At 50.9% G+C, this 25,700-nt stretch overlaps 3 protein-coding genes across 3 annotated transcripts; all 3 read left to right on the top strand.

Moving 5' to 3' along the window:
* The first annotated feature begins 2,407 nt into the window (after window positions 1-2,407).
* On the top strand, window positions 2,408-3,913 carry LOC140253286 (inositol 1,4,5-trisphosphate receptor-interacting protein-like 1). Its single transcript, XM_072338800.1, has one exon. The coding sequence runs from the start codon at window positions 2,408-2,410 to the stop codon at window positions 3,911-3,913; it is 1,506 nt and encodes a 501-aa protein (XP_072194901.1).
* A 6,401-nt stretch (window positions 3,914-10,314) lies between these two features.
* On the top strand, window positions 10,315-11,820 carry LOC140253293 (inositol 1,4,5-trisphosphate receptor-interacting protein-like 1). Its single transcript, XM_072338808.1, has one exon. It carries the CDS (start codon window positions 10,315-10,317, stop codon window positions 11,818-11,820), a length of 1,506 nt encoding a protein of 501 aa, XP_072194909.1.
* Window positions 11,821-18,231: 6,411 nt separating this feature from the next.
* LOC140253292 (inositol 1,4,5-trisphosphate receptor-interacting protein-like 1) lies at window positions 18,232-19,737 on the top strand. Its single transcript, XM_072338807.1, has one exon. It carries the CDS (start codon window positions 18,232-18,234, stop codon window positions 19,735-19,737), a length of 1,506 nt encoding a protein of 501 aa, XP_072194908.1.
* Window positions 19,738-25,700: the final 5,963 nt, after the last annotated feature.

Below are 25,700 nucleotides of genomic sequence, written 5' to 3'. Positions count from 1 at the left end.
GCTGTGGAAAGAGCAGATGCCCAGCCTCCTACAAACCCTATGCTGCGACTCCTACCTGGATATGGAGAAAACTGCAGCCTGGTTCCAGAAACTGGTGTTAGAAGCCTGGCCGGAGATGCCACTGTTCTCCATAGCGCAGGCCGAGATGCTGTCCTCCTACCGATTCTGCAAGATCAAGCTGACCACCACCAACGGCAGAGTCATCTGGATTGAGCTCATGCTTGGGATACAGGACAAGGACATGTTCCTGAGCTTTGAGTAGGCAGGGGCTGTCGTTATCGGAGGCCGCAGAGATGCACTGCCACAGGAACGCTCTTCTTCACAAAACAGCCAGGCATGCGTGGCACAACAGATTCCATCAGAAACATCTGCAGCTCTGCGTCCCTGTTCAAGGAGGTGCCTACAGAATGACTAACACCCTACTTCCCACCTGCTGCAGAGCTGAGCATGCTGGACATGGAGAAGATGCTGCCCAACGAGCAGGTGGAAGGTCTCTCCGAAGGAAAAACCTCACCTCAGGGATCCACAGCCCATGCAATTGAAGAGGCCGCTGCATGGACGCCTGAAGCAGAGACTCCTATTAACAGCTGGGCAGGGACCAGCCCCGCCTCTCCGTGAGGGTTCTTTTGCTCTGCAAGCCTCGGCCTCGACAAAAATGGGAGAAATGCTCTGTCCCTGAGTGTCTGCTCAAGGAGATGTCCCCAGAGCCAGCTCACAGTGCTGTGGTAAGACAGCTTTAGAGTCACTGTGAGAACCCTTCTTTGTTTTCTGGCTCAAAGCTTGCTTCCTGAGGTGTTTTCTCATGATAAGACTCTCACTGATTTATGGAGGAGGCAAGTGATGGGTGCTACCGTGTGACAATCAACATCACCCTGTAGGCATCTGATAGCACCTTCCTTCATAGCTGTTTGCTTCCGGAACAGAGTGCACAGGAGTGTTTACGGGTGGAAGATCTGGCCTGGGACTAAATAGCTCCAGCTTGGTATGGGAAAATTGGGGAATGATGCCATCGTGTCCTGTGAAAAACAGGATGCAGATGGGCATCCCTGCTCCCTCTTATCTGCTGGCAAGGCCCAGAAGATGGGAACAAAGGAGTTTTGCTGAGATCCCTAAGCCAGAATTTTCTACCCCAAGGAGAGCTGACTCAACTATTTTGGATTTGAGCTGTCACTCCAAAAGAAAGCTGACTCAACCACTTTGGACTTATAAATAAGTTGGTGCTACCACTGGAAATTCATTCGTCATTGTGGTCACCGTCATCATCAGTGGAACACCAACGCCTGATGACCCACCACTAATGAAGATCAATGACAAACCTGCTGGACCCATGGTGGTGGACTATCTCCCTCCTGCTTCCTGCAAAGACTCCTTGCTTCTATTTCCTATCTTACTATCGCCTGCCTCCCTTCCCCATCACCCTATAATAATGTCCGTTCTCTCCTTCCCCATCTCCCTAATTAAGATTTATAATAAACTGGTCGGACCAACATCTGAATCGTTGTTTCTTAATCTCACGCCGGGTATACATATGTTAAAGAACCTTGCCTCCCTCCTATAAACTGGGGCAAGACAGTCACAGAATCAACAAGGCTGGAACAGACCTCAGGATCATCCAGTCCAACCATCCACCTATCACCAGTATTTCCAACTATTCCTGCAGAAATCCAGGTAATACTCCCCGTCTCACTCACCAAGCCTTCTCACAAGGCCATAACGTCCTTGAAGCCATCATGTCCTCCCTGTTCTCCCAAACAACTCTCAACACCAAACGAGTTTGCAGGGATCAGACTATTGGAATTTAATTGGGGATGACACACTAGGAGCAGAGCATCCACAGGCCGGGTCACCCAACTTTCTTTTTGAGGTCGCTCCAGGGGATTCCAGTCTGCTTTGTAAAGGGAGACCCTGGGAGCTCAGTCTGGCCACGTGCCTCAGAGCAGGGCCGATGCTGCGGCCATGGAGGCCCAGGGCAGCTGAGGGGGGCCGAAGGGTGGGGCTGGGGCGTCTGTGACGTCACAGTACGTCACAATGCAGGGCGTCTGTGACGTCACAGTGCGTCACAATGCGGGGCTGGCATCGAGGCCATCAGCAGGCAGCGCTGCTCCACTTTGGCCTGGGCCAGCGGTGAGTGCAGCAGCAGGGGGAAGGCTGTGCTGGGCCGGGCGCAAACAGCGGCCCGCGAGGGCTTCGGGAGCCTGCAGTGCCGGCAGCGAGCGCTCAGGGCAGCCTGTGAGCAGCTCTCGGGGCAGTCAGCAACAGCGCCGGCCTCAGCCCCCGCTGCTTCCCAGCTCCCTCGGCCCCGCTCCTACCTGAGTCCACACGCTGCGGCTCCCGGACCCACTCCCCCAGCCGTGCGCGAGCTCCCACCCAGCCCCACTGACCTCCCCTCTCTCCTCTCTTCCAGATCATGGCTTTGGCGTTTTTCTTCGCCTTGTTGGCGCAGAGAGTAGTTATTGTTGGCGATGAGTTGGATGCAGAAACGCTTGAACGCATACGTCAGCGTGAGGTGTTTCTGCGAGAGCAGATGACCAAGCTCATAGAATTAGAAGAGAGGAACATGAAGAAGAGCAGGGTGGATATTCAAGCCTTGCTCTTCGCAGTGTTGCCTTACTGGAAGGTTTGCCGTGTTCTTTGCATTCTCTTCCTTCTTCTCTGGTTCACATGGAAGATCTATAAAAAGTTCCAGAGAGTTGAAGACAGAGGTGATGAGGAGAGTTCCAGCACTGTGGAGGAGCAGCAGGAGCCGGAGGTGCAACAGGAGGAAGTGGAAGAGGAGAAGAAAGTGGAAGAGGAGATGAATAATCTTCTCTTTGCTGATGTGCTCTGGCCAAACCAAATTCATCGAGATAACTGTGAGCAGATACTCCTCCTGTTTGGTCGCCTCATCAATTTATGCCGGTATCTTGTATCAGATGCTTTCTGTCCAGTGCCAGAGAGCCCCATCGGGGTGGGCAGTGCCTATGAAGGCTGGTGTCCCCTTGAGAATGAACCCATCTTCTGCCTGCTTGTGCCCCTGTCGGCCCCACGTGGGCATGTTTTCTGCCTGGATCTGGGCGCCACAGGGGAGCTGCCAGCAAGGAACTCCCGTATCCGTGTAGATCTGAAATGCACGTGCGGGAGGGAGCAGGAGATGGGTATGCGGTGCTTCCTCCACACCTCCAAGGAAGAGCTGGGAGATCAGCACCCCAGCCTACTGTATGACTTCTGCACTGACTCCTACCTAGACGTGGAGAAGACTGTCCGCTGGTTCCAGATGCTGATCACATGCGCCTGGAAATGCATGCCTGAGTCAGCAACATGCAGCATGAATGTGGTGCTGTCCAGGCGCTCCTGCAGGCTTCATCTGACAGATATCCACAAAACAGCCTTTGTCGTTGAGATCGTGTTTGGTGTACAGCAAGACCATACGGACATCTTTCTGAGCAGCCAGGAGACAGAGGCTGCTGATACCCCCAGCACAACCTGGCCACAGAGTTGTGCAGTGGCAGAGGCAAAGTTGTTCCAGCATATTGCCGCCCATGACCAGGGAAACACTTCCTACCTCAAATACATGCAAGTGGGTGCCTACATCCTGGGGGGCCAGACCTTTTCTACCTACCAACTGAGGACCGTGCTCATGCACCTCCTGACTGCCATCCCTTTGGAAAGCTGGCATGGGAAGTATTTCCTGCAGCGGATGGATGACATCTTGCGCTACCTGCGCTGCTGTGTGGAGGAGAAACGTCTCAATCATTTCTTCATAGGAAATGAGGACGTGCCTGCGGAGATTATCTTGCCGCAGCAATTCCGAGCGTCCCAACCGCTCAACCTCCTCCAGTACCTGGTGCAGGATCCAGACAGTCATGAACAGGCGCTGCAGGAGTTGGAGGAGCTGCAAGATCGGCTCAGAAGCCTGCTGATGTTTGGGAAATGAGAGACGCCCACTTGTCCCACAGACGAGCACTCTGGACGTGGAGAAGACAACACTCAGCAGGCAGTGGGAATTGCTCCCAAATGTTTTCTCCAGAACAAACCAACAGTGCAGTAGCCAGAGTGCTGAACTGAATATGCACAAGGGAGCAGCTGGTGTGAGACAATGATGTCCTTCCTCCACCACCCTGAGGACCACCTGGGGAAAGAGGAGATGCTCAGCCTCCTACAAACTCTCCAGGATATGGAGAAAACTGCAACCTGGTTCCAGGAACTGGTGAGAGAAGTCTGGATAGCCATGCCTCAACTGCTAACAGTGCAGTACGAGTTGCAGCCCTCCGTCTGCTTCTGCAAGCTCCGGCTGACAACCACCTCTTGCAGAGCCCTCTGGATTGAGCTCAGGCTCAGGGTACAGCAAGAGGACTTGGACACATTTCTGTCCATTGAGTAGGCAGGCGCTGTTGATAGCAGCAGCACAAGGAGGCCGCAGAGATGTGCTGCAGCAGAGACAAACTTCTTTGGGAAACAGACACTACAGCAGGCTACATCTGATGGACTTCAAAAGAAGCTGCTTACTTAAGGCAGCATTTGGAGTATAGCAAGACCATGAAGACATCTATCCAAGCAGCCAGGAGACAGAGACAGCAACACCCATATCCTGGTAGCCACCGGAATTTCTACGGATGCCATGTTAGTCCAGCCTTTTAGATGCCAGGACTATATGGAGTGAAATCATCTTTGACCACACTGAAAATATAGTTCATGTAGATCAGAAAAATGCATATTATTAAAACATATACATCGATGCTTCATCGATGTATATGTTTTAATAACATACATAGATATTTCATCCATGTATATGTTTTAATAGTATACATAGATATTTCATCCATGTATATGTTTCAAAAAATTTAATTTAAAAAAAACATAAAAATTATTAAAAATTTTCAAAAAAATTAATAAAAATTAAAAAACAAACAGAACTAGTGGTATATGTGCCCTTCTTTTGGTGAAACTAATGCATCAGCTTTGGGACACTGGTGGATGGCAAGCTGGACACAAGCCAGCAATATGTCCTCATAGCCTAGGAAGCCAGTTGTATCATGGGCTGCATCTAAAGCAGTTGTCAGCAGGTCAGAGAGGGGATCCTGCCCCTCTGCTCTGGGCTGGTGAGACCTCATCTGGATAGTGCGTCCAGGTGGGGAGTCCTCAGTACAGGAGAAATGTGGACCTGTTGGAGTGCATCCAGAGGAGGACCACAAAAATGATCCAAGGAATGGAACAGCTTCCTTCAAGGACAGAGTGGGAGAGCTGGAGCTGTGCAGCCTGGAAAGGAGACAACTCCATGGAGAGCTGAGAGCAGCCTTTCAGTATCTACTAGAAGGCTGTAAGAAAGAAGGGGACAGACTCTTCTGGATGGTCTGCTGTGGTAGGACAAAGCAAATGGTTTCAAAGTAAGAGAGAGAAGATTTAGACTGGATATGAGAAACAGTGTTTCCTTACAATAATGGAAATGAAGCACCGGCACAAGTTGCCCAGAAAGGTGGCAGGTGCCCAGACCCTGGAGACAACCAAAACAAGGCAGACCACTGTGAAAGGTAGACTGTGTTTTTGCAGTGGAAATGTCCAGTATTTTTGTATGTAGTCTAGGATAAGTTGCCTTTCACAAAGAAAGATCCTGAACAGACTAAAGTTGAGACTGGGGCATTCTGACCTGGGTAGATTTGGCAAAGGCGCTAGGTAAGGTAATTATATAGGCTAAGGGAGATTCTGGTAAAGGACAGAATGAGTTTGCTAATTTTTGAGAATATTTTCTTCCTGTTGCCATAAAAAGTACCCAACATTCCTAAAGACAATGGACTGGTAACAGACACTGTATGGAAATGTAAGGTAGCAACAGTGTCAGAAGACTGTGAGCCTGAGACACTCAACCAATGAGTGCCAGGAGAGGTTCTTCCTGCGTTAGACCCAGGGTATATTAAGCTGCGGATTTCACTGACTAGTTGCACAACTTCTCCCTTGTCAGTAGGGGTTGTGCACCCATTACTGCAATAATGAATAAAGTGCTCTTCACAGAGATCTCTGCCTGATTAGAAATTTTTGATTTGGAGCATGTTTCTCACACCTCCTGCTCAAGCTATGGGTGTTCCTGTTCAATGCAAAGGAATTGAACCAGATGGCCTTTAAAGGTCTTTTCCACCTTGAAATGATTTTTTTTAATCATTCTAAGCCTGTGCCTAACAAGTTCTCATCAGCAAACACCTGAGTGACAAAGCCTTGGGCTCATGTGAGTACCTGCATCTGTGTTAGATCCACAGTTCACTCTTCTTGTAAAGACACCATTACTGTTTCACCTGGGAGGTGTTGTCTGGGAGCTTTTTATATTTGGATGACATTGGTGATCCCAAACCTTGACAAAGGAAGATTATCAGTTACTGCAGCAGCATTAAGTCACCAGCCTTTTTGGCTGTCGTAACCTGAAGGTGCCATTTTGCCCAACATACATTTTCCCACATTGTCACAGAACAGACACTCCTTCAGGACCTCAGAGAAGGAAAAACATAGACAAGGCTCAAGATGGACAGGCCCACTTTATTTACCACAATGCAGATAGGCTGAAACACACTCGTCTCAGAGATCCCTCTCTTGAGTCAAGAAGTCAAGAGCGGACAAAGACTGAGATTTAAAATGGACCTCAACAGGCTTAGAAGAGCTACATCTGCAGAAAATAATAAAAAGAATATTACATAAACAAAAATTGAAGAAATTGAACCAAATGCAATCAAAAAAATCAGGTTAAGAACAAGGTTTAATCTGTCATCGACCCTTAGAATATATGAAGCCAACCGCTTTCTCCGCAGTAAAACCCAAGGGAAACAAAGGAAATCCAGTTCGGACACGTGCCTCAGAGCAGGGCCGATGCCGCGGCCATGGAGGCCCAGGGCAGCTGAGGGGGGCCGAAGGGTGGGGCTGGGGCGTCTGTGACATCACAGTGCATCACACTGCGGGGCTGGCATCAAGGCCATCAGCAGGCAGCGCTGCTCCACTTTGGCCTGGGCCAGCGGTGAGTGCAGCAGCAGGGGGAAGGCTGTGCTGGGCCGGGCGCAAACAGCGGCCTCAGCCCCCACTGCCTCCCAGCTCCCTCAGCCCCGCTCCTACCTGAGCCCACACGCTGCGGCTCCTGGACCAGCTCCCCCAGCCCTTCGCGAGCTCCTACCCAGCCCCACTGACCTCCCCTCTCTCCTCTCTTCCAGATCATGGCTTTGGCGTTTTTCTTCGCCTTGTTGGCGCAGAGAGTAGCTTTTGTTGGTGATGTGCTGGATGCGGAAACACTTGAACGCATGCGTCAGCGTGAGGTGTTTCTGCGAGAGCAGATGACCAAGATGCTGGAGGAGATCGAGCGGAGCAGGATGGATGTGCAACTCTGGCACTTCTTTGCACGGCAGCCTTGGGAAATTTGGGCCTTGGCTGTACTGCTGCTTTTCCTGCTCGTCGACTTCATCCAGTGTATAGAGACTCAAGAGGAAAAGGAGATCCAACGTGAAACTGAGATGCAGAGAAACTCTGACGGGGAGATGTGGGAGCCAGTGTACCACGAAGGCTCCGATGACGTTACCTACGTGAGCAGGTTTTACTATGAGTTCTCCATTTGGCCGCTGAAGACCAGGAGACACATGTGCAAGGTGGTGGAGGATCTGGTGGATGAGCTTCTGACCGTCTGTCAGATACTTCCCCAGAGTTACTTCATGCCACAGCTGCGGCCAGCTGTTGGGGTGGGCGTTGGCTTTGAAAACACCAGACCCGAAGGGAACCATGTTGTCTACCGCATGCTCGTGCCCCTGAAGGCACCCCCGGGACATGTCTTCCACTTGGAGCACGGCCCCAAGGCGAGGGTGGGGGTGAGGAATTCCTGCCTCCGCGTGGAGCTCAAGTGCACTTGCATAAGGGAGCGGGTGATAGGGGACATGCTGTGCTTCGTCCACCACCCTCGGGACAAGCTGTGGAAAGAGCAGATGCCCAGCCTCCTACAAACCCTATGCTGCGACTCCTACCTGGATATGGAGAAAACTGCAGCCTGGTTCCAGAAACTGGTGTTAGAAGCCTGGCCGGAGATGCCACTGTTCTCCATAGCGCAGGCCGAGATGCTGTCCTCCTACCGATTCTGCAAGATCAAGCTGACCACCACCAACGGCAGAGTCATCTGGATTGAGCTCATGCTTGGGATACAGGACAAGGACATGTTCCTGAGCTTTGAGTAGGCAGGGGCTGTCGTTATCGGAGGCCGCAGAGATGCACTGCCACAGGAACGCTCTTCTTCACAAAACAGCCAGGCATGCGTGGCACAACAGATTCCATCAGAAACATCTGCAGCTCTGCGTCCCTGTTCAAGGAGGTGCCTACAGAATGACTAACACCCCACCTGCCACCTGCTACAGAGCTGAGCATGCTGGACATGGAGAAGATGCTGCCCAACGAGCAGGTGGAAGGTCTCTCCGAAGGAAAACCTCACCTCAGGGATCCACAGCCCATGCAATTGAAGAGGCCGCTGCATGGACGCCTGAAGCAGAGACTCCTATTAACAGCTGGGCAGGGACCAGCCCGCCTCTCCGTGAGGGTTCTTTTGCTCTGCAAGCCTCGGCCTCGACAAAAATGGGAGAAATGCTCTGTCCCTGAGTGTCTGCTCAAGGAGATGTCCCCAGAGCCAGCTCACAGTGCTGTGGTAAGACAGCTTTAGAGTCACTGTGAGAACCCTTCTTTGTTTTCTGGCTCAAAGCTTGCTTCCTGAGGTGTTTTCTCATGATAAGACTCTCACTGATTTATGGAGGAGGCAAGTGATGGGTGCTACCGTGTGACAATCAACATCACCCTGTAGGCATCTGATAGCACCTTCCTTCATAGCTGTTTGCTTCCGGAACAGAGTGCACAGGAGTGTTTACGGGTGGAAGATCTGGCCTGGGACTAAATAGCTCCAGCTTGGTATGGGAAAATTGGGGAATGATGCCATCGTGTCCTGTGAAAAACAGGATGCAGATGGGCATCCCTGCTCCCTCTTATCTGCTGGCAAGGCCCAGAAGATGGGAACAAAGGAGTTTTGCTGAGATCCCTAAGCCAGAATTTTCTACCCCAAGGAGAGCTGACTCAACTATTTTGGATTTGAGCTGTCACTCCAAAAAGAAAGCTGACTCAACCACTTTGGACTTATAAATAAGTTGGTGCTACCACTGGAAATTCATTCGTCATTGTGGTCACCGTCATCATCAGTGGAACAACAACGCCTGATGACCCACCACTAATGAAGATCAATGACAAACCTTGCTGGACCCATGGTGGTGACTATCTCCCTCCTGCTTCCTGCAAAGACTCCTTGCTTCTATTTCCTATCTTTACTATCGCCTGCCTTCCCTTCCCCATCACCCTATAATAATGTCCGTTCTCTCCTTCCCCATCTCCCTAATTAAGATTTATAATAAACTGGTCGGACCAACATCTGAACCGTTGTTTCTTAATCTCACGCCGGGTATACATATGTTAAAGAACCTTGCCTCCCTCCTATAAACTGGGGCAAGACAGTCACAGAATCAACAAGGCTGGAACAGACCTCAGGATCATCCAGTCCAACCATCCACCTATCACCAGTATTTCCAACTATTCCTGCAGAAATCCAGGTAATACTCCCCGTCTCACTCACCAAGCCTTCTCACAAGGCCATAACGTCCTTGAAGCCATCATGTCCTCCCTGTTCTCCCAAACAACTCTCAACACCAAACGAGTTTGCAGGGATCAGACTATTGGAATTTAATTGGGGATGACACACTAGGAGCAGAGCATCCACAGGCCGGGTCACCCAACTTTCTTTTTGAGGTCGCTCCAGGGGATTCCAGTCTGCTTTGTAAAGGGAGACCCTGGGAGCTCAGTCTGGCCACGTGCCTCAGAGCAGGGCCGATGCTGCGGCCATGGAGGCCCAGGGCAGCTGAGGGGGGCCGAAGGGTGGGGCTGGGGCGTCTGTGACGTCACAGTACGTCACAATGCAGGGCGTCTGTGACGTCACAGTGCGTCACAATGCGGGGCTGGCATCGAGGCCATCAGCAGGCAGCGCTGCTCCACTTTGGCCTGGGCCAGCGGTGAGTGCAGCAGCAGGGGGAAGGCTGTGCTGGGCCGGGCGCAAACAGCGGCCCGCGAGGGCTTCGGGAGCCTGCAGTGCCGGCAGCGAGCGCTCAGGGCAGCCTGTGAGCAGCTCTCGGGGCAGTCAGCAACAGCGCCGGCCTCAGCCCCCGCTGCTTCCCAGCTCCCTCGGCCCCGCTCCTACCTGAGTCCACACGCTGCGGCTCCCGGACCCACTCCCCCAGCAGTGCGCGAGCTCCCACCCAGCCCCACTGACCTCCCCTCTCTCCTCTCTTCCAGATCATGGCTTTGGCGTTTTTCTTCGCCTTGTTGGCGCAGAGAGTAGTTATTGTTGGCGATGAGTTGGATGCAGAAACGCTTGAACGCATGCGTCAGCGTGAGGTGTTTCTGCGAGAGCAGATGACCAAGCTCATAGAATTAGAAGAGAGGAACATGAAGAAGAGCAGGGTGGATATTCAAGCCTTGCTCTTCGCAGTGTTGCCTTACTGGAAGGTTTGCCGTGTTCTTTGCATTCTCTTCCTTCTTCTCTGGTTCACATGGAAGATCTATAAAAAGTTCCAGAGAGTTGAAGACAGAGGTGATGAGGAGAGTTCCAGCACTGTGGAGGAGCAGCAGGAGCCGGAGGTGCAACAGGAGGAAGTGGAAGAGGAGAAGAAAGTGGAAGAGGAGATGAATAATCTTCTCTTTGCTGATGTGCTCTGGCCAAACCAAATTCATCGAGATAACTGTGAGCAGATACTCCTCCTGTTTGGTCGCCTCATCAATTTATGCCGGTATCTTGTATCAGATGCTTTCTGTCCAGTGCCAGAGAGCCCCATCGGGGTGGGCAGTGCCTATGAAGGCTGGTGTCCCCTTGAGAATGAACCCATCTTCTGCCTGCTTGTGCCCCTGTCGGCCCCACGTGGGCATGTTTTCTGCCTGGATCTGGGCGCCACAGGGGAGCTGCCAGCAAGGAACTCCCGTATCCGTGTAGATCTGAAATGCACGTGCGGGAGGGAGCAGGAGATGGGTATGCGGTGCTTCCTCCACACCTCCAAGGAAGAGCTGGGAGATCAGCACCCCAGCCTACTGTATGACTTCTGCACTGACTCCTACCTAGACGTGGAGAAGACTGTCCGCTGGTTCCAGATGCTGATCACATGCGCCTGGAAATGCATGCCTGAGTCAGCAACATGCAGCATGAATGTGGTGCTGTCCAGGCGCTCCTGCAGGCTTCATCTGACAGATATCCACAAAACAGCCTTTGTCGTTGAGATCGTGTTTGGTGTACAGCAAGACCATACGGACATCTTTCTGAGCAGCCAGGAGACAGAGGCTGCTGATACCCCCAGCACAACCTGGCCACAGAGTTGTGCAGTGGCAGAGGCAAAGTTGTTCCAGCATATTGCCGCCCATGACCAGGGAAACACTTCCTACCTCAAATACATGCAAGTGGGTGCCTACATCCTGGGGGGCCAGACCTTTTCTACCTACCAACTGAGGACCGTGCTCATGCACCTCCTGACTGCCATCCCTTTGGAAAGCTGGCATGGGAAGTATTTCCTGCAGCGGATGGATGACATCTTGCGCTACCTGCGCTGCTGTGTGGAGGAGAAACGTCTCAATCATTTCTTCATAGGAAATGAGGACGTGCCTGCGGAGATTATCTTGCCGCAGCAATTCCGAGCGTCCCAACCGCTCAACCTCCTCCAGTACCTGGTGCAGGATCCAGACAGTCATGAACAGGCGCTGCAGGAGTTGGAGGAGCTGCAAGATCGGCTCAGAAGCCTGCTGATGTTTGGGAAATGAGAGACGCCCACTTGTCCCACAGACGAGCACTCTGGACGTGGAGAAGACAACACTCAGCAGGCAGTGGGAATTGCTCCCAAATGTTTTCTCCAGAACAAACCAACAGTGCAGTAGCCAGAGTGCTGAACTGAATATGCACAAGGGAGCAGCTGGTGTGAGACAATGATGTCCTTCCTCCACCACCCTGAGGACCACCTGGGGAAAGAGGAGATGCTCAGCCTCCTACAAACTCTCCAGGATATGGAGAAAACTGCAACCTGGTTCCAGGAACTGGTGAGAGAAGTCTGGATAGCCATGCCTCAACTGCTAACAGTGCAGTACGAGTTGCAGCCCTCCGTCTGCTTCTGCAAGCTCCGGCTGACAACCACCTCTTGCAGAGCCCTCTGGATTGAGCTCAGGCTCAGGGTACAGCAAGAGGACTTGGACACATTTCTGTCCTTTGAGTAGGCAGGCGCTGTTGATAGCAGCAGCACAAGGAGGCCGCAGAGATGTGCTGCAGCAGAGACAAACTTCTTTGGGAAACAGACACTACAGCAGGCTACATCTGATGGACTTCAAAAGAAGCTGCTTACTTAAGGCAGCATTTGGAGTATAGCAAGACCATGAAGACATCTATCCAAGCAGCCAGGAGACAGAGACAGCAACACCCATATCCTGGTAGCCACCGGAATTTCTACGGATGCCATGTTAGTCCAGCCTTTTAGATGCCAGGACTATATGGAGTGAAATCATCTTTGACCACACTGAAAATATAGTTCATGTAGATCAGAAAAATGCATATTATTAAAACATATACATCGATGCTTCATCAATGTATATGTTTTAATAACATACATAGATATTTCATCCATGTATATGTTTTAATAGTATACATAGATATTTCATCCATGTATATGTTTCAAAAAATTTAATTTAAAAAAAACATAAAAATTATTAAAAATTTTCAAAAAAATTAATAAAAATTAAAAAACAAACAGAACTAGTGGTATATGTGCCCTTCTTTTGGTGAAACTAATGCATCAGCTTTGGGACACTGGTGGATGGCAAGCTGGACACAAGCCAGCAATATGTCCTCATAGCCTAGGAAGCCAGTTGTATCATGGGCTGCATCTAAAGCAGTTGTCAGCAGGTCAGAGAGGGGATCCTGCCCCTCTGCTCTGGGCTGGTGAGACCTCATCTGGATAGTGCGTCCAGGTGGGGAGTCCTCAGTACAGGAGAAATGTGGACCTGTTGGAGTGCATCCAGAGGAGGACCACAAAAATGATCCAAGGAATGGAACAGCTTCCTTCAAGGACAGACTGGGAGAGCTGGAGCTGTGCAGCCTGGAAAGGAGACAACTCCATGGAGAGCTGAGAGCAGCCTTTCAGTATCTACTAGAAGGCTGTAAGAAAGAAGGGGACAGACTCTTCTGGATGGTCTGCTGTGGCAGGACAAAGCAAATGGTTTCAAAGTAAGAGAGAGAAGATTTAGACTGGATATGAGAAACAGTGTTTCCTTACAATAATGGAAATGAAGCACCGGCACAAGTTGCCCAGAAAGGTGGCAGGTGCCCAGACCCTGGAGACAACCAAAACAAGGCAGACCACTGTGAAAGGTAGACTGTGTTTTTGCAGTGGAAATGTCCAGTATTTTTGTATGTAGTCTAGGATAAGTTGCCTTTCACAAAGAAAGATCCTGAACAGACTAAAGTTGAGACTGGGGCATTCTGACCTGGGTAGATTTGGCAAAGGCGCTAGGTAAGGTAATTATATAGGCTAAGGGAGATTCTGGTAAAGGACAGAATGAGTTTGCTAATTTTTGAGAATATTTTCTTCCTGTTGCCATAAAAAGTACCCAACATTCCTAAAGACAATGGACTGGTAACAGACACTGTATGGAAATGTAAGGTAGCAACAGTGTCAGAAGACTGTGAGCCTGAGACACTCAACCAATGAGTGCCAGGAGAGGTTCTTCCTGCGTTAGACCCAGGGTATATTAAGCTGCGGATTTCACTGACTAGTTGCACAACTTCTCCCTTGTCAGTAGGGATTGTGCACCCATTACTGCAATAATGAATAAAGTGCTCTTCACAGAGATCTCTGCCTGATTAGAAATTTTTGATTTGGAGCATGTTTCTCACACCTCCTGCTCAAGCTATGGGTGTTCCTGTTCAATGCAAAGGAATTGAACCAGATGGCCTTTAAAGGTCTTTTCCACCTTGAAATGATTTTTTTTAATCATTCTAAGCCTGTGCCTAACAAGTTCTCATCAGCAAACACCTGAGTGACAAAGCCTTGGGCTCATGTGAGTACCTGCATCTGTGTTAGATCCACAGTTCACTCTTCTTGTAAAGACACCATTACTGTTTCACCTGGGAGGTGTTGTCTGGGAGCTTTTTATATTTGGATGACATTGGTGATCCCAAACCTTGACAAAGGAAGATTATCAGTTACTGCAGCAGCATTAAGTCACCAGCCTTTTTGGCTGTCGTAACCTGAAGGTGCCATTTTGCCCAACATACATTTTCCCACATTGTCACAGAACAGACACTCCTTCAGGACCTCAGAGAAGGAAAAACATAGACAAGGCTCAAGATGGACAGGCCCACTTTATTTACCACAATGCAGATAGGCTGAAACACACTCGTCTCAGAGATCCCTCTCTTGAGTCAAGAAGTCAAGAGCGGACAAAGACTGAGATTTAAAATGGACCTCAACAGGCTTAGAAGAGCTACATCTGCAGAAAATAATAAAAAGAATATTACATAAACAAAAATTGAAGAAATTGAACCAAATGCAATCAAAAAAATCAGGTTAAGAACAAGGTTTAATCTGTCATCGACCCTTAGAATATATGAAGCCAACCGCTTTCTCCGCAGTAAAACCCAAGGGAAACAAAGGAAATCCAGTTCGGACACGTGCCTCAGAGCAGGGCCGATGCCGCGGCCATGGAGGCCCAGGGCAGCTGAGGGGGGCCGAAGGGTGGGGCTGGGGCGTCTGTGACATCACAGTGCATCACACTGCGGGGCTGGCATCAAGGCCATCAGCAGGCAGCGCTGCTCCACTTTGGCCTGGGCCAGCGGTGAGTGCAGCAGCAGGGGGAAGGCTGTGCTGGGCCGGGCGCAAACAGCGGCCTCAGCCCCCACTGCCTCCCAGCTCCCTCAGCCCCGCTCCTACCTGAGCCCACACGCTGCGGCTCCTGGACCAGCTCCCCCAGCCCTTCGCGAGCTCCTACCCAGCCCCACTGACCTCCCCTCTCTCCTCTCTTCCAGATCATGGCTTTGGCGTTTTTCTTCGCCTTGTTGGCGCAGAGAGTAGCTTTTGTTGGTGATGTGCTGGATGCGGAAACACTTGAACGCATGCGTCAGCGTGAGGTGTTTCTGCGAGAGCAGATGACCAAGATGCTGGAGGAGATCGAGCGGAGCAGGATGGATGTGCAACTCTGGCACTTCTTTGCACGGCAGCCTTGGGAAATTTGGGCCTTGGCTGTACTGCTGCTTTTCCTGCTCGTCGACTTCATCCAGTGTATAGAGACTCAAGAGGAAAAGGAGATCCAACGTGAAACTGAGATGCAGAGAAACTCTGACGGGGAGATGTGGGAGCCAGTGTACCACGAAGGCTCCGATGACGTTACCTACGTGAGCAGGTTTTACTATGAGTTCTCCATTTGGCCGCTGAAGACCAGGAGACACATGTGCAAGGTGGTGGAGGATCTGGTGGATGAGCTTCTGACCGTCTGTCAGATACTTCCCCAGAGTTACTTCATGCCACAGCTGCGGCCAGCTGTTGGGGTGGGCGTTGGCTTTGAAAACACCAGACCCGAAGGGAACCATGTTGTCTACCGCATGCTCGTGCCCCTGAAGGCACCCCCGGGACATGTCTTCCACTTGGAGCACGGCCCCAAGGCGAGGGTGGGGGTGAGGAATTCCTGCCTCCGCGTGGAGCTCAAGTGCACTTGCATAAGGGAGCGGGTGATAGGGGACATGCTGTGCTTCGTCCACCACCCTCGGGACAAGCTGTGGAAAGAGCAGATGCCCAGCCTCCTACAAACCCTATGCTGCGACTCCTACCTGGATATGGAGAAAACTGCAGCCTGGTTCCAGAAACTGGTGTTAGAAGCCTGGCCGGAGATGCCACTGTTCTCCATAGCGCAGGCCGAGATGCTGTCCTCCTACCGATTCTGCAAGATCAAGCTGACCACCACCAACGGCAGAGTCATCTGGATTGAGCTCATGCTTGGGATACAGGACAAGGACATGTTCCTGAGCTTTGAGTAGGCAGGGGCTGTCGTTATCAGTGGCATGAGGAGGCCGCAGAGATGCACTGCCACAGGAACGCTCTTCTTCACAAAACAGCCAGGCATGCGTGGCACAACAGATTCCATCAGAAACATCTGCAGCTCTGCGTCCCTGTTCAAGGAGGTGCCTACAGAATGACTAACACCCCACCTGCCACCTGCTACAGAGCTGAGCATGCTGGACATGGAGAAGATGCTGCCCAACGAGCAGGTGGAAGGTCTCTCCGAAGGAAAACCTCACCTCAGGGATCCACAGCCCATGCAATTGAAGAGGCCGCTGCATGGACGCCTGAAGCAGAGACTCCTATTAACAGCTGGGCAGGGACCAGCCCGCCTCTCCGTGAGGGTTCTTTTGCTCTGCAAGCCTCGGCCTCGACAAAAATGGGAGAAATGCTCTGTCCCTGAGTGTCTGCTCAAGGAGATGTCCCCAGAGCCAGCTCACAGTGCTGTGGTAAGACAGCTTTAGAGTCACTGTGAGAACCCTTCTTTGTTTTCTGGCTCAAAGCTTGCTTCCTGAGGTGTTTTCAAGTGATAAGACTCTCACTGATTTATGGAGGAGGCAAGTGATGGGTGCTACCGTGTGACAATCAACATCACCCTGTAGGCATCTGATAGCACCTTCCTTCATAGCTGTTTGCTTCCGGAACAGAGTGCACAGGAGTGTTTACGGGTGGAAGATCTGGCCTGGGACTAAATAGCTCCAGCTTGGTATGGGAAAATTGGGGAATGATGCCATCGTGTCCTGTGAAAAACAGGATGCAGATGGGCATCCCTGCTCCCTCTTATCTGCTGGCAAGGCCCAGAAGATGGGAACAAAGGAGTTTTGCTGAGATCCCTAAGCCAGAATTTTCTACCCCAAGGAGAGCTGACTCAACTATTTTGGATTTGAGCTGTCACTCCAAAAAGAAAGCTGACTCAACCACTTTGGACTTATAAATAAGTTGGTGCTACCACTGGAAATTCATTCGTCATTGTGGTCACCGTCATCATCAGTGGAACACCAACGCCTGATGACCCACCACTAATGAAGATCAATGACAAACCTTGCTGGACCCATGGTGGTGACTATCTCCCTCCTGCTTCCTGCAAAGACTCCTTGCTTCTATTTCCTATCTTTACTATCGCCTGCCTTCCCTTCCCCATCACCCTATAATAATGTCCGTTCTCTCCTTCCCCATCTCCCTAATTAAGATTTATAATAAACTGGTCGGACCAACATCTGAATCGTTGTTTCTTAATCTCACGCCGGGTATACATATGTTAAAGAACCTTGCCTCCCTCCTATAAACTGGGGCAAGACAGTCACAGAATCAACAAGGCTGGAACAGACCTCAGGATCATCCAGTCCAACCATCCACCTATCACCAGTATTTCCAACTATTCCTGCAGAAATCCAGGTAATACTCCCCGTCTCACTCACCAAGCCTTCTCACAAGGCCATAACGTCCTTGAAGCCATCATGTCCTCCCTGTTCTCCCAAACAACTCTCAACACCAAACGAGTTTGCAGGGATCAGACTATTGGAATTTAATTGGGGATGACACACTAGGAGCAGAGCATCCACAGGCCGGGTCACCCAACTTTCTTTTTGAGGTCGCTCCAGGGGATTCCAGTCTGCTTTGTAAAGGGAGACCCTGGGAGCTCAGTCTGGCCACGTGCCTCAGAGCAGGGCCGATGCTGCGGCCATGGAGGCCCAGGGCAGCTGAGGGGGGCCGAAGGGTGGGGCTGGGGCGTCTGTGACGTCACAGTACGTCACAATGCAGGGCGTCTGTGACGTCACAGTGCGTCACAATGCGGGGCTGGCATCGAGGCCATCAGCAGGCAGCGCTGCTCCACTTTGGCCTGGGCCAGCGGTGAGTGCAGCAGCAGGGGGAAGGCTGTGCTGGGCCGGGCGCAAACAGCGGCCCGCGAGGGCTTTGGGAGCCTGCAGTGCCGGCAGCGAGCGCTCAGGGCAGCCTGTGAGCGGCTCTCGGGGCAGTCAGCAACAGCGCCGGCCTCAGCCCCCGCTGCCTCCCAGCTCCCTCAGCCCCGCTCCTACCTGAGCCCACACGCTGCGGCTCCCGGACCCACTCCCCCAGCCGTGCGCGAGCTCCCACCCAGCCCCACTGACCTCCCCTCTCTCCTCTCTTCCAGATCATGGCTTTGGCGTTTTTCTTCGCCTTGTTGGCGCAGAGAGTAGCTATTGTTGGCGATGAGTTGGATGCAGAAACGCTTGAACGCATGCGTCAGCGTGAGGTGTTTCTGCGAGAGCAGATGACCAAGCTCATAGAATTAGAAGAGAGGAACATGAAGAAGAGCAGGGTGGATATTCAAGCCTTGCTCTTCGCAGTGTTGCCTTACTGGAAGGTTTGCCGTGTTCTTTGCATTCTCTTCCTTCTTCTCTGGTTCACATGGAAGATCTATAAAAAGTTCCAGAGAGTTGAAGACAGAGGTGATGAGGAGAGTTCCAGCACTGTGGAGGAGCAGCAGGAGCCGGAGGTGCAACAGGAGGAAGTGGAAGAGGAGAAGAAAGTGGAAGAGGAGATGAATAATCTTCTCTTTGCTGATGTGCTCTGGCCAAACCAAATTCATCGAGATAACTGTGAGCAGATACTCCTCCTGTTTGGTCGCCTCATCAATTTATGCCGGTATCTTGTATCAGATGCTTTCTGTCCAGTGCCAGAGAGCCCCATCGGGGTGGGCAGTGCCTATGAAGGCTGGTGTCCCCTTGAGAATGAACCCATCTTCTGCCTGCTTGTGCCCCTGTCGGCCCCACGTGGGCATGTTTTCTGCCTGGATCTGGGCGCCACAGGGGAGCTGCCAGCAAGGAACTCCCGTATCCGTGTAGATCTGAAATGCACGTGCGGGAGGGAGCAGGAGATGGGTATGCGGTGCTTCCTCCACACCTCCAAGGAAGAGCTGGGAGATCAGCACCCCAGCCTACTGTATGACTTCTGCACTGACTCCTACCTAGACGTGGAGAAGACTGTCCGCTGGTTCCAGATGCTGATCACATGCGCCTGGAAATGCATGCCTGAGTCAGCAACATGCAGCATGAATGTGGTGCTGTCCAGGCGCTCCTGCAGGCTTCATCTGACAGATATCCACAAAACAGCCTTTGTCGTTGAGATCGTGTTTGGTGTACAGCAAGACCATACGGACATCTTTCTGAGCAGCCAGGAGACAGAGGCTGCTGATACCCCCAGCACAACCTGGCCACAGAGTTGTGCAGTGGCAGAGGCAAAGTTGTTCCAGCATATTGCCGCCCATGACCAGGGAAACACTTCCTACCTCAAATACATGCAAGTGGGTGCCTACATCCTGGGGGGCCAGACCTTTTCTACCTACCAACTGAGGACCGTGCTCATGCACCTCCTGACTGCCATCCCTTTGGAAAGCTGGCATGGGAAGTATTTCCTGCAGCGGATGGATGACATCTTGCGCTACCTGCGCTGCTGTGTGGAGGAGAAACGTCTCAATCATTTCTTCATAGGAAATGAGGACGTGCCTGCGGAGATTATCTTGCCGCAGCAATTCCGAGCGTCCCAACCGCTCAACCTCCTCCAGTACCTGGTGCAGGATCCAGACAGTCATGAACAGGCGCTGCAGGAGTTGGAGGAGCTGCAAGATCGGCTCAGAAGCCTGCTGATGTTTGGGAAATGAGAGACGCCCACTTGTCCCACAGACGAGCACTCTGGACGTGGAGAAGACAACACTCAGCAGGCAGTGGGAATTGCTCCCAAATGTTTTCTCCAGAACAAACCAACAGTGCAGTAGCCAGAGTGCTGAACTGAATATGCACAAGGGAGCAGCTGGTGTGAGACAATGATGTCCTTCCTCCACCACCCTGAGGACCACCTGGGGAAAGAGGAGATGCTCAGCCTCCTACAAACTCTCCAGGATATGGAGAAAACTGCAACCTGGTTCCAGGAACTGGTGAGAGAAGTCTGGATAGCCATGCCTCAACTGCTAACAGTGCAGTACGAGTTGCAGCCCTCCGTCTGCTTCTGCAAGCTCCGGCTGACAACCACCTCTTGCAGAGCCCTCTGGATTGAGCTCAGGCTCAGGGTACAGCAAGAGGACTTGGACACATTTCTGTCCTTTGAGTAGGCAGGCGCTGTTGATAGCAGCAGCACAAGGAGGCCGCAGAGATGTGCTGCAGCAGAGACAAACTTCTTTGGGAAACAGACACTACAGCAGGCTACATCTGATGGACTTCAAAAGAAGCTGCTTACTTAAGGCAGCATTTGGAGTATAGCAAGACCATGAAGACATCTATCCAAGCAGCCAGGAGACAGAGACAGCAACACCCATATCCTGGTAGCCACCGGAATTTCTACGGATGCCATGTTAGTCCAGCCTTTTAGATGCCAGGACTATATGGAGTGAAATCATCTTTGACCACACTGAAAATATAGTTCATGTAGATCAGAAAAATGCATATTATTAAAACATATACATCGATGCTTCATCAATGTATATGTTTTAATAACATACATAGATATTTCATCCATGTATATGTTTTAATAGTATACATAGATATTTCATCCATGTATATGTTTCAAAAAATTTAATTTAAAAAAAAACATAAAAATTATTAAAAATTTTCAAAAAAATTAATAAAAATTAAAAAACAAACAGAACTAGTGGTATATGTGCCCTTCTTTTGGTGAAACTAATGCATCAGCTTTGGGACACTGGTGGATGGCAAGCTGGACACAAGCCAGCAATATGTCCTCATAGCCTAGGAAGCCAGTTGTATCATGGGCTGCATCTAAAGCAGTTGTCAGCAGGTCAGAGAGGGGATCCTGCCCCTCTGCTCTGGGCTGGTGAGACCTCATCTGGATAGTGCGTCCAGGTGGGGAGTCCTCAGTACAGGAGAAATGTGGACCTGTTGGAGTGCATCCAGAGGAGGACCACAAAAATGATCCAAGGAATGGAACAGCTTCCTTCAAGGACAGAGTGGGAGAGCTGGAGCTGTGCAGCCTGGAAAGGAGACAACTCCATGGAGAGCTGAGAGCAGCCTTTCAGTATCTACTAGAAGGCTGTAAGAAAGAAGGGGACAGACTCTTCTGGATGGTCTGCTGTGGTAGGACAAAGCAAATGGTTTCAAAGTAAGAGAGAGAAGATTTAGACTGGATATGAGAAACAGTGTTTCCTTACAATAATGGAAATGAAGCACCGGCACAAGTTGCCCAGAAAGGTGGCAGGTGCCCAGACCCTGGAGACAACCAAAACAAGGCAGACCACTGTGAAAGGTAGACTGTGTTTTTGCAGTGGAAATGTCCAGTATTTTTGTATGTAGTCTAGGATAAGTTGCCTTTCACAAAGAAAGATCCTGAACAGACTAAAGTTGAGACTGGGGCATTCTGACCTGGGTAGATTTGGCAAAGGCGCTAGGTAAGGTAATTATATAGGCTAAGGGAGAGTCTGGTAAAGGACAGAATGAGTTTGCTAATTTTTGAGAATATTTTCTTCCTGTTGCCATAAAAAGTACCCAACATTCCTAAAGACAATGGACTGGTAACAGACACTGTATGGAAATGTAAGGTAGCAACAGTGTCAGAAGACTGTGAGCCTGAGACACTCAACCAATGAGTGCCAGGAGAGGTTCTTCCTGCGTTAGACCCAGGGTATATTAAGCTGCGGATTTCACTGACTAGTTGCACAACTTCTCCCTTGTCAGTAGGGATTGTGCACCCATTACTGCAATAATGAATAAAGTGCTCTTCACAGAGATCTCTGCCTGATTAGAAATTTTTGATTTGGAGCATGTTTCTCACACCTCCTGCTCAAGCTATGGGTGTTCCTGTTCAATGCAAAGGAATTGAACCAGATGGCCTTTAAAGGTCTTTTCCACCTTGAAATGATTTTTTTTAATCATTCTAAGCCTGTGCCTAACAAGTTCTCATCAGCAAACACCTGAGTGACAAAGCCTTGGGCTCATGTGAGTACCTGCATCTGTGTTAGATCCACAGTTCACTCTTCTTGTAAAGACACCATTACTGTTTCACCTGGGAGGTGTTGTCTGGGAGCTTTTTATATTTGGATGACATTGGTGATCCCAAACCTTGACAAAGGAAGATTATCAGTTACTGCAGCAGCATTAAGTCACCAGCCTTTTTGGCTGTCGTAACCTGAAGGTGCCATTTTGCCCAACATACATTTTCCCACATTGTCACAGAACAGACACTCCTTCGGGACCTCAGAGAAGGAAAAACATAGACAAGGCTCAAGATGGACAGGCCCACTTTATTTACCACAATGCAGATAGGCTGAAACACACTCGTCTCAGAGATCCCTCTCTTGAGTCAAGAAGTCAAGAGCGGACAAAGACTGAGATTTAAAATGGACCTCAACAGGCTTAGAAGAGCTACATCTGCAGAAAATAATAAAAAGAATATTACATAAACAAAAATTGAAGAAATTGAACCAAATGCAATCAAAAAAATCAGGTTAAGAACAAGGTTTAATCTGTCATCGACCCTTAGAATATATGAAGCCAACCGCTTTCTCCGCAGTAAAACCCAAGGGAAACAAAGGAAATCCAGTTCGGACACGTGCCTCAGAGCAGGGCCGATGCCGCGGCCATGGAGGCCCAGGGCAGCTGAGGGGGGCCGAAGGGTGGGGCTGGGGCGTCTGTGACATCACAGTGCATCACACTGCGGGGCTGGCATCAAGGCCATCAGCAGGCAGCGCTGCTCCACTTTGGCCTGGGCCAGCGGTGAGTGCAGCAGCAGGGGGAAGGCTGTGCTGGGCCGGGCGCAAACAGCGGCCTCAGCCCCCACTGCCTCCCAGCTCCCTCAGCCCCGCTCCTACCTGAGCCCACACGCTGCGGCTCCTGGACCAGCTCCCCCAGCCCTTCGCGAGCTCCTACCCAGCCCCACTGACCTCCCCTCTCTCCTCTCTTCCAGATCATGGCTTTGGCGTTTTTCTTCGCCTTGTTGGCGCAGAGAGTAGCTTTTGTTGGTGATGTGCTGGATGCGGAAACACTTGAACGCATGCGTCAGCGTGAGGTGTTTCTGCGAGAGCAGATGACCAAGATGCTGGAGGAGATCGAGCGGAGCAGGATGGATGTGCAACTCTGGCACTTCTTTGCACGGCAGCCTTGGGAAATTTGGGCCTTGGCTGTACTGCTGCTTTTCCTGCTCGTCGACTTCATCCAGTGTATAGAGACTCAAGAGGAAAAGGAGATCCAACGTGAAACTGAGATGCAGAGAAACTCTGACGGGGAGATGTGGGAGCCAGTGTACCACGAAGGCTCCGATGACGTTACCTACGTGAGCAGGTTTTACTATGAGTTCTCCATTTGGCCGCTGAAGACCAGGAGACACATGTGCAAGGTGGTGGAGGATCTGGTGGATGAGCTTCTGACCGTCTGTCAGATACTTCCCCAGAGTTACTTCATGCCACAGCTGCGGCCAGCTGTTGGGGTGGGCGTTGGCTTTGAAAACACCAGACCCGAAGGGAACCATGTTGTCTACCGCATGCTCGTGCCCCTGAAGGCACCCCCGGGACATGTCTTCCACTTGGAGCACGGCCCCAAGGCGAGGGTGGGGGTGAGGAATTCCTGCCTCCGCGTGGAGCTCAAGTGCACTTGCATAAGGGAGCGGGTGATAGGGGACATGCTGTGCTTCGTCCACCACCCTCGGGACAAGCTGTGGAAAGAGCAGATGCCCAGCCTCCTACAAACCCTATGCTGCGACTCCTACCTGGATATGGAGAAAACTGCAGCCTGGTTCCAGAAACTGGTGTTAGAAGCCTGGCCGGAGATGCCACTGTTCTCCATAGCGCAGGCCGAGATGCTGTCCTCCTACCGATTCTGCAAGATCAAGCTGACCACCACCAACGGCAGAGTCATCTGGATTGAGCTCATGCTTGGGATACAGGACAAGGACATGTTCCTGAGCTTTGAGTAGGCAGGGGCTGGCGTTATCGGAGGCCGCAGAGATGCACTGCCACAGGAACGCTCTTCTTCACAAAACAGCCAGGCATGCGTGGCACAACAGATTCCATCAGAAACATCTGCAGCTCTGCGTCCCTGTTCAAGGAGGTGCCTACAGAATGACTAGCACCCCACCTGCCACCTGCTACAGAGCTGAGCATGCTGGACATGGAGAAGATGCTGCCCAACGAGCAGGTGGAAGGTCTCTCCGAAGGAAAACCTCACCTCAGGGATCCACAGCCCATGCAATTGAAGAGGCCGCTGCATGGACGCCTGAAGCAGAGACTCCTATTAACAGCTGGGCAGGGACCAGCCCGCCTCTCCGTGAGGGTTCTTTTGCTCTGCAAGCCTCGGCGGCCTCGACAAAAATGGGAGAAATGCTCTGTCCCTGAGTGTCTGCTCAAGGAGATGTCCCCAGAGCCAGCTCACAGTGCTGTGGACAGCTTTAGAGTCACTGTGAGAACCCTTCTTTGTTTTCTGGCTCAAAGCTTGCTTCCTGAGGTGTTTTCTCATGATAAGACTCTCACTGATTTATGGAGGAGGCAAGTGATGGGTGCTACCGTGTGACAATCAACATCACCCTGTAGGCATCTGATAGCACCTTCCTTCATAGCTGTTTGCTTCCGGAACAGAGTGCACAGGAGTGTTTACGGGTGGAAGATCTGGCCTGGGACTAAATAGCTCCAGCTTGGTATGGGAAAATTGGGGAATGATGCCATCGTGTCCTGTGAAAAACAGGATGCAGATGGGCATCCCTGCTCCCTCTTATCTGCTGGCAAGGCCCAGAAGATGGGAACAAAGGAGTTTTGCTGAGATCCCTAAGCCAGAATTTTCTACCCCAAGGAGAGCTGACTCAACTATTTTGGATTTGAGCTGTCACTCCAAAAAGAAAGCTGACTCAACCACTTTGGACTTATAAATAAGTTGGTGCTACCACTGGAAATTCATTCGTCATTGTGGTCACCGTCATCATCAGTGGAACAACAACGCCTGATGACCCACCACTAATGAAGATCAATGACAAACCTTGCTGGACCCATGGTGGTGACTATCTCCCTCCTGCTTCCTGCAAAGACTCCTTGCTTCTATTTCCTATCTTTACTATCGCCTGCCTTCCCTTCCCCATCACCCTATAATAATGTCCGTTCTCTCCTTCCCCATCTCCCTAATTAAGATTTATAATAAACTGGTCGGACCAACATCTGAATCGTTGTTTCTTAATCTCACGCCGGGTATACATATGTTAAAGAACCTTGCCTCCCTCCTATAAACTGGGGCAAGACAGTCACAGAATCAACAAGGCTGGAACAGACCTCAGGATCATCCAGTCCAACCATCCACCTATCACCAGTATTTCCAACTATTCCTGCAGAAATCCAGGTAATACTCCCCGTCTCACTCACCAAGCCTTCTCACAAGGCCATAACGTCCTTGAAGCCATCATGTCCTCCCTGTTCTCCCAAACAACTCTCAACACCAAACGAGTTTGCAGGGATCAGACTATTGGAATTTAATTGGGGATGACACACTAGGAGCAGAGCATCCACAGGCCGGGTCACCCAACTTTCTTTTTGAGGTCGCTCCAGGGGATTCCAGTCTGCTTTGTAAAGGGAGACCCTGGGAGCTCAGTCTGGCCACGTGCCTCAGAGCAGGGCCGATGCTGCGGCCATGGAGGCCCAGG

Source organism: Excalfactoria chinensis, chromosome 5 (assembly GCF_039878825.1).
Source record: "Excalfactoria chinensis isolate bCotChi1 chromosome 5, bCotChi1.hap2, whole genome shotgun sequence".
NCBI lineage: Eukaryota > Metazoa > Chordata > Aves > Galliformes > Phasianidae > Excalfactoria > Excalfactoria chinensis.
The sequence above is the reverse complement of the archived record's forward strand: the minus strand, read 5'-3'. Positions and strand labels throughout refer to the sequence as shown.

Excerpts from the sequence above, each read along its gene's own strand:
- LOC140253286 (XM_072338800.1), top strand. The coding sequence starts at position 2,408 with ATGGCTTTGGCGTTTTTCTTCGCCTTGTTGGCGCAGAGAGTAGTTATT.
- LOC140253293 (XM_072338808.1), top strand. The coding sequence starts at position 10,315 with ATGGCTTTGGCGTTTTTCTTCGCCTTGTTGGCGCAGAGAGTAGTTATT.
- LOC140253292 (XM_072338807.1), top strand. The coding sequence starts at position 18,232 with ATGGCTTTGGCGTTTTTCTTCGCCTTGTTGGCGCAGAGAGTAGCTATT.